The sequence below is a fragment of the Camponotus vicinus genome, unplaced genomic scaffold (genome assembly GCF_025532165.1).
Source record: "Camponotus vicinus isolate PSW18456_S1 unplaced genomic scaffold, iyCamVici1.0 SCAF_4, whole genome shotgun sequence".
Classification (NCBI taxonomy): domain Eukaryota; kingdom Metazoa; phylum Arthropoda; class Insecta; order Hymenoptera; family Formicidae; genus Camponotus; species Camponotus vicinus.
Window position 1 is genome coordinate 528303 of NW_028141976.1, and position 8128 is coordinate 536430.

General features: G+C 32.6%; 1 protein-coding gene across 2 annotated transcripts; it reads left to right on the plus strand.

Annotated features, from left to right (window-relative positions):
* Window positions 1-3404: 3404 nt before the first annotated feature.
* Window positions 3405-7102, plus strand: LOC145969969 (proto-oncogene tyrosine-protein kinase ROS-like). Of its 2 annotated transcripts, none has more exons than XM_083096310.1 (5): window positions 3405-4241; window positions 5509-5610; window positions 5798-6018; window positions 6284-6757; window positions 6989-7102. In XM_083096310.1, the coding sequence occupies exons 1-5, from the start codon at window positions 3686-3688 to the stop codon at window positions 7073-7075; spliced, it is 1440 nt and encodes a 479-aa protein (XP_082952436.1). In that variant the 5' UTR covers window positions 3405-3685; the 3' UTR covers window positions 7076-7102. The 2 variants fall into 2 exon arrangements, with proteins under 2 accessions (XP_082952436.1, XP_082952437.1); XM_083096311.1 differs by lacking the exon at window positions 6989-7102 and having other exon boundaries at window positions 6284-6500; window positions 6572-6752.
* Window positions 7103-8128: the final 1026 nt, after the last annotated feature.

Genomic DNA, 8128 nt, shown 5'->3' on the forward strand with positions numbered 1-8128 from the left:
AATTATAATTAAATTATAAGGAAATATCCCATAAGTTATACTACATTTTATTATTTATTAAAGATTATGTTGTAACGATGCGTCCCGGCATCGTTCCCCCGTTTTGCCCGGAAAGAACCATCCGCCGGCAGCTGCCGCACACCCGCAGCTGGCAGAACACCCGCCGGGCATAAGCAGATGCGCGGTACGACCACTTTTTCTAATTTTTGTTACATACCCCAGGTAGAACATGGTCGTTTTATATACGTTTCTTAAACGTATCCAATATTTTTTAATCGTAAAGCATTAATAAGAAATGTTCCTATAGAAACGCTTTTAAAATCATAGTTAAGGAAATGTATTTTTCACATTTCTATAGACAAAATAAAAAGTAATTTTTATTAATTTCAAATTAATTTTAAACTATACAGGGTGTCAGGCAATTTTTGACCTTCACGAAGTAAGAACGTAGATTGGCTCAAATTAAGAAGGAAGGTACTATACTATTTTGCGATATTCGCAGTAATTAACGAAAAATTAATTAAAGAAGATCGGTCAATGCGCGTGGCTAGAATCACACGACGGCGAAGGCGGTCTGACTGTAACATAATGGCGGCGCGCGGCGAAGCGGTGATTGGGGAGGGGAGGAGCGATGAGTGTGTAAGTGCGTGGCGAAGGCTCCTCCCCTCCTCAATCACCGCATCGCCGCGCGCCGCCATTATGTTACAGTCAGACCGCCTTCGCCGTCGTGTGCTTCGAGCCACGCGCATTGGTCGATCTTCTTTAATTAATTTTTCGTTAATTATTGCAAATATCGCAAAATAGTATAGTAGCTTCCTTCTTAATTTGAGCCAATCTACCTTCACACTTCGGGACTGTCAAAATTTCCCTACCACCCTGTATATGTACATATACATATACATATGTACATACATATACATATACATATATATATATATATATATATATATATTGTTTGCGAGAGCGCGAGAATAGACCGGAAAGTGAGCGCGGCACGAGAGAAAAAGAACGATAAGGAACAGAGAAAGCGATAAGTTCCGATATACAGGGTGATTCTAAATAACTTTATGCTTTTGCAAAAACATAATCTTGACCGAATTTTAAGACGATTTTTCTTTTGGCAAAATTTCGTCCGAAGCTTAGTTTTTGAATTATTAAAGGAAGTAGTTAACGTATGACAGGTCGAATACAAGAGGCAGGCAAGGGTGACGCGATTCACCGTCAGACGCGGGTGATTACGCGGGGCGCCTGCTGCGATCAGCTGGTCGCTATACACATACATACACACATGCGAACACATACATTCTCTCTGTCTGTCTGTCTGTCTGTCTCTTTCTCTCTCTCTCTCTCTCTCTCCCCCCCTCTCTCGCTCATTCGCTCACTCACCTGTTTTTTTTTTTTTTTTTTTTTTTTTACGAGAGAGGGGAAAATGCATTTTATGCATACCCACCGGTCGATCCAGTGAGTTATGTGGGACTCGAGTACCAAGTCGAATTACCAACTCGGTACTCCCTACCCACTAAAAACCCCTCTCTTTTCACGAATTTCCTTTGACACACTGTCCCTCTGACTTCCCGAGATCTGTTTTCACATAACGTCAAAAAATAGTTATTATTACCTTGTTCGATGACTTTTGATGTATTGCTGTAATTGCTTGAAGGAGAAATTAATTTTCCGATAGATCGTTCGTTCTCAAATTTAACGTAGATATCACGTTGCAAAAGACAAGAAATCCACACTAAATTATTAACTGAAAGTTTTTCTCCTTTCATGAACTGTATTCTTTTATAAACTTTAACGTAATCACATTTATTTACTCACTCGATGAGACGAGATATTTACTAATGACTCTCACTAATCACTATTAATCACTATCGAATAATAACTGTTGGCGATTAAAAATCACTCGATGAAAGAAACACGCGCGGACACGTTACTACACGATGCGACGACGCGACAATGCGACGATAATTACTCGGCGACTGCAAGCAGTTTTTGGTCATGGTAGGTTGCGGTAGGTTAAGGTACTACTGGCGCAATCGAACGCGATCATGTGTTCGATTGAAGAATGCGGTAAACATAATAAACATTTAACATATTAATATTATTATTATCATGAATGTGTGTGATATCCATACATCGTTTATCTATTTAAAAATTAATTAGATTAAATAAGTGTTTTTAAAATATTTATTACTTTTACTATTATCATATAAAATATTAATATTAAATATTTATTTAAGATAATAGTAAAAGTAATAAATATTTTAAAAACACTTATTTAATTTAATTAATTTTTAAATAGATATCATACGATGTATGGATATCACACACATTCATGATAATAATAATATTAATATGTTAAATGTTTATTATGTTTACCGAATTCTTCAATCGAACACATGATCGCGTTCGATTGCGCCAATAGTACCTTAACCTACCGCAACCTACCATGACAAAAAACTGCTTGCAGTCGCCGAGTAATTATCGTCGCATTGTCGCGTCGTCGCGTCGTGTAGTAACGTGTCCGCGCGTGTTTCTTTCATCGAGTGATTTTTAATCGCCAACAGTTATTATTCGACAGTGATTAATAGTGATTAGTGAGAGTCATTAGTAAATTTCTCGTCTCATCGAGTGAGTAAATAAATGTGATTACGTTAAAGTTTATAAAAGAATACAGTTCATGAAAGGAGAAAAACTTTCAGTTAATAATTTAGTGTGGATTTCTTGTCTTTTGCAACGTGATATCTACGTTAAATTTGAGAACGTACGATCTATCGGAAAATTAATTTCTCCTTCAAGCAATTACAGCAATACATCAAAAGTCATCGAACAAGGTAATAATAACTATTTTTTGACGTTATGTGAAAACAGATCTCGGGAAGTCAGAGGGACAGTGTGTCAAAGGAAATTCGTGAAAAGAGAGGGGTTTTTAGTGGGTAGGGAGTACCGAGTTGGTAATTCGACGTGGTACTTGAGTCCCACATAACTCACTGGATCAACCGGTGGGTATGCATAAAATGCATTTTCCCCCTCTCTCGTAAAAAAAAAAAAAAAAAAAAAAAACAGGTGAGTGAGCGAATGAGCGAGAGAGGGGGGGGAGAGAGAGAGAGAGAGAGAAAGAGACAGACAGACAGAGAGAATGTATGTGTTCGCATGTGTGTATGTATGTGTATAGCGACCAGCTGATCGCAGCAGGCGCCCCGCGTAAGCACCCGCGTCTGACGGTGAATCGCGTCACCCTTGCCTGCCTCTTGTATTCGACCTGTCATACGTTAACTACTTCCTTTAATAATTCAAAAACTAAGCTTCGGACGAAATTTTGCCAAAGGAAAAATCGTCTTACAATTCGGTCAAGATTATGTTTTTGCAAAAGCATAAAGTTATTTAGAATCACCCTGTATATACTATCTCCGTAAGCTGTTTAGACAACAAGCTTAACAAGTCTAAAAAATTCAATGTACTGCGATATGTTACGTGCGAGCGATATTACGAGATTCAAAACTTAACACCATTTACAGAGTACAAGTTGAAGTTTACTTTAAGCAATTTTTACTTTGATCAATTATTAATAAATCCATTCGATTCGAATGTGATACTAAAAAAAACTAATTTATGCAACCTTAATGCACCAGTAAACATAAGTGTTCTAGCTTTGACGCCTACTATAGCAGTAGTTCATTGGATGCCACCCAAGAAATTGAAATGTGTGGCAGTGACCTACGAAGTGCATTGGAAGTCAGTTACATTAGTGAACGGCACGCAACAAAACGGCAAACAATTTATCAATGTGCCGAAACGTATAGCAGACGGCAGATTTTTCACAAAGATTAACTTGTCGCTACCAGTACAAGATTACTTGATATACGTGCGTGTGTATCCAATTAATTTCAGCGATTTCTACAACGAGAGTTTAAGCAATATCATTCACATATACTCAGAACCAAACAATATTACTTTGAGGGGGGTCAACATAAATAGCATGAACATTTCTTGGATCTCAAACATTAATCAGACGATCTTTTTTACACTAGAATACAAAGATATTGCAGCAGAAAAGTGGCAAACAATGAATGATATTCAAATCAATTATAACAATGAAGTAATATACCGTGTCGAAAATTTACAATCGGGAACTTTATACAAGTTTCGCTTAATATTGAGGTATCTCGAATATGAGGAAAATTTTATATGGCCGGCTGATGAAGGATTTATTTTTTCAACACGTGGTAGCAAACGTGGTAAGCAAATGAAAATACCCATACAGCACAATAAGGTTGCAGATATATTGAAGAATAATTTCATTGAAACATTGCAATATTGCAAATCGATTGTGAAACTGCTGAGTTATAAGATTGTGATGAAGTTAAGCTGTCCGCTTTTCGCAATGAAATATTGTAGCAATATTACAGTGTAATATATTGGAAAGAGTGCAATGTTATTGCAACCATATTTTTGTTTTTGATGGATGAATATCTTGGAAACATTTGATTAAATTAAAAAGCTTGATATAAATAGAAGTTTGCAATATCTATGATAATCATATCTAAGATAATATATTGCGAAATTATATTTAAACATAATTGTATAACATAAAATGTTATATTTTTATACAAAATTACTTTAAACTCTTACTAACGAATCACTTTTTTTATTTTAAATGTTTTTTATACTCTTATAATGGGGTATATATATATATATATATATATATATATATATAAAGATTATAGTTATAGAATTAATTAAACATTACTAATTATATTTTTATTTAAAAATTTTAAAGATCCGTTATAATTATATATATTTGCATGTGAAAAGTACATAAAAATGCATAGAAAAATATAATGATAGATATAATAATAGTGTCTATTCCTAATATAATAAAAAGATATATTATCTTTGAAGATTAATATCGTATTCGTACATGAAGTGAAAATATATCGTAAAATATATTGTAACATTGATATAAAATGTTATCTATATTTTAATAAAAAAAATAGCAATGCTTATCTTTATCTTAGAATTATATTTACTCGACTGGTATTATTACTATGCCATTATTTCATTTGACTTCTGCAAAAAATTAAAATTCACCGCATATATACAAATATAAAAAAATATATTATTACATTATTTTTATTCGATAAATTAAAGAATGTTATAATTTTGAAATGTCTAAAATATAAATATCATATTGCTAATGTCTAATTCATACTTTGTTTATTATATTTCTACATTTACAATTTCTACATTACAAATACTACAATTTATATTTCTACAATGTTTCCGTAATGTTGCATTGTAATTTGTAATATTGCAATATTGTTGCAAAGTAGTTGTAACATTCTGTGCTGCATAGATATTATATTATTATTCGCTAATTTTTTTAGGTATAAATAGGCCTAAAATTTAAAAAAATTAAGTTTTGTAATAAAGTTATAAGTAAAAAAAAATTTGTAAAAACATACACACACGAAGATATTAAAATTATATTTTTGCTTAATATAGATATTCTGATCACTGCTGGAATAGCGAAAGAATATTACTTATTATTGATGTTAAGTTTTATCGTTATAGTTACTATAATCTGCGTCTGCTACTTTTATCGTTGTAAGTATATTTGATGTAGGTATCGACTTGAATTGTAGATTATACATATGTATATATCTGATATAATATCTAAACATTTACTGAAAATAGTAATTTACTTATATAAAACTAAACGAATAAATTTACTAAAAAACAGCAGATTTTATAATACATGTTATAACATAATTAATTCGAAATTTTATAACAGTGTATCGTCAACGCAGAGGTAATAATGAACAATTTTTGTCTTCAACAACAATGACCGATATGGAATTGGCGATTCTACGTGAAGTACCTTACCAATACGCTCAATTCAATACGATTTACAATCCTATGTTACATTGTAATCCGGATGAATGTGCAATAACTAAAATCGCACGTAAACAAATTACAATTACAAAACTTCTTGGTAGCGGCGCATTCGGAATGGTAAAAATTAATTTTTTCAAGCAATGTTTCAAATTAATTTCTGGGTCAACAAAACAGATCTGTATTTTCTAATAAAGATATAAATTACATAAATTTTTATAATAGATTATAAGTAATGTAAAATTTAGATGAGACAACAAACATGCACTTTATTATACATTTTTGTTGGATTATTTAATATAAAGTAAAATATAATATTACTTGACATTAAACTACATATTTTCTAATGAAGTACGCACATAAATTTGTATGAAATATTTCGCAGGTGTATCAAGGAAAAGTGAAGAACTTAGATAGATCGAGCACAGAGATATCCGTTGCAATAAAAACGCTTCGGAAAGATGCTTCTGCCCATGAGAAAAAGAATTTGTTAAAGGAAGCCAAGCTTATGAATCTTATTCGACACAAACATATATTAAGATTGTTGGCCGTTTGTTTAGATGGGGATTCTCCTTTACTAGTGTTGGAATTGATGGAAACTGGTGATCTGTTAAAATATTTGAGAGATTGTCGAAATTTGCAAGCGTCAGATTCGTCTGCTTTGCGTTTGCAGGATTTGCTCGCCATGTGCGAAGATGTTGCGCGAGGTTGTTGCTACTTGGAAGAGTTGCGTTTCGTACATAGAGATCTAGCGTGTCGCAATTGTTTAGTATCTTCGAGAAATCGTGAGAATCGTGTTATCAAAATTGGAGATTTTGGACTATCTAGAGATATCTACAAAAATGATTATTATCGCGTGGTAAATACAATTATGAAAAAAATTTAATGACTAAAAAATGAATTCTTTCGAAAATACTTTCCATTTTTTTATCATAATAGTATCGTGCATTGTTTCTTTAAGTAATATAGAATATAAATAGTTTTTATTTATATAAACAAGAGATAAATGAACGTTTTATTATTTTACACATATTCTAAAAATGAACAACTTGAATCAGAAAATTAAATTTTTGTTTAAATCATGTTTTAGAATGGAGAACGTTGGTTTCCTATTCGCTGGATGGCACCCGAATCTTTGATGATTGAAATATTTACTTCTCAAAGCGATGTTTGGTAATTTGGGGTATTAATGTGGGAAATTACATCGTTGGGTGAGCAACCTTATATTGCCAAGACTGATGAAAGAGTGATAACTTATTGTACTTGCTGGAGGTTGCCGATGACTCTTAACTGTCCGTCACCATTGTACCAGTTGATGCTACGTTGCTGGAGCGGATGCTGGACCAAATTTCAAATTTTGTCTGAAAAATATTATAGCATTAAGAGAGAACATAGAAGATGCCTTACTGAGTCCAGTCGATACTATTTAGCCGATATAATTAAATTAATGTTTATCTTATTTTCCAAACGATTCAATAAATCGTAATGTAGAAAACATATTTCTAGAATAATTCTAAATTGATTCTGTTATTTTCAGGTTTAATCTTAATATTAGATTTATCAATGAAGATAAAAGAAATTTTTTAATCTTTCCATCCATAAAATTTTGATTATTAAAAAATATCACATCCGTTTTCATAATTGTAAACAATGTAATATAATGATATATCTAATTTATATTTTTGAGTAATCGAAGCGAAATCTAATAATTGCGATTATATATATATATATATATATATATATATATATATATGTATAAACAATATTTTTTCAACGTGGAAATACAATTAATTTTCGATATTATATATAACCGATAATTACAAATGATTGTAAAATTTATGAGTGAAAGAGGAAACGCGAATAATATCTTAATTAGTTGTGAATATACAGGGTGATTCTAAATAACTTTATGCTTTTGCAAAAACATAATCTTGACCGAATTGTAAGACGATTTTTCCTTTGGCAAAATTTCGTCCGAAGCTTAGTTTTTGAATTATTAAAGGAAGTAGTTAACGTATGACAGGTCGAATACAAGAGGCAGGCAAGGGTGACGCGATTCACCGTCAGACGCGGGTGCTTACGCGGGGCGCCTGCTGCGATCAGCTGGTCGCTATACACATACATACACACATGCGAACACATACATTCTCTCTGTCTGTCTGTCTCTTTCTCTCTCTCTCTCTCTCTCCCCCCCCTCTCTCGCTCATTCGCTCACTCACCTGTTTTTTTT

Excerpts from the sequence above, each read along its gene's own strand:
- LOC145969969 (XM_083096310.1), top strand. The coding sequence starts at position 3,686 with ATGCCACCCAAGAAATTGAAATGTGTGGCAGTGACCTACGAAGTGCAT. Across the intron at positions 4,242-5,508 it reads AACACGTGGTAGCAAACGTG|ATATTCTGATCACTGCTGGA; the intron begins GTAAGCAAATGA and ends TGCTTAATATAG. Across the intron at positions 6,019-6,283 it reads GTAGCGGCGCATTCGGAATG|GTGTATCAAGGAAAAGTGAA; the intron begins GTAAAAATTAAT and ends AATATTTCGCAG.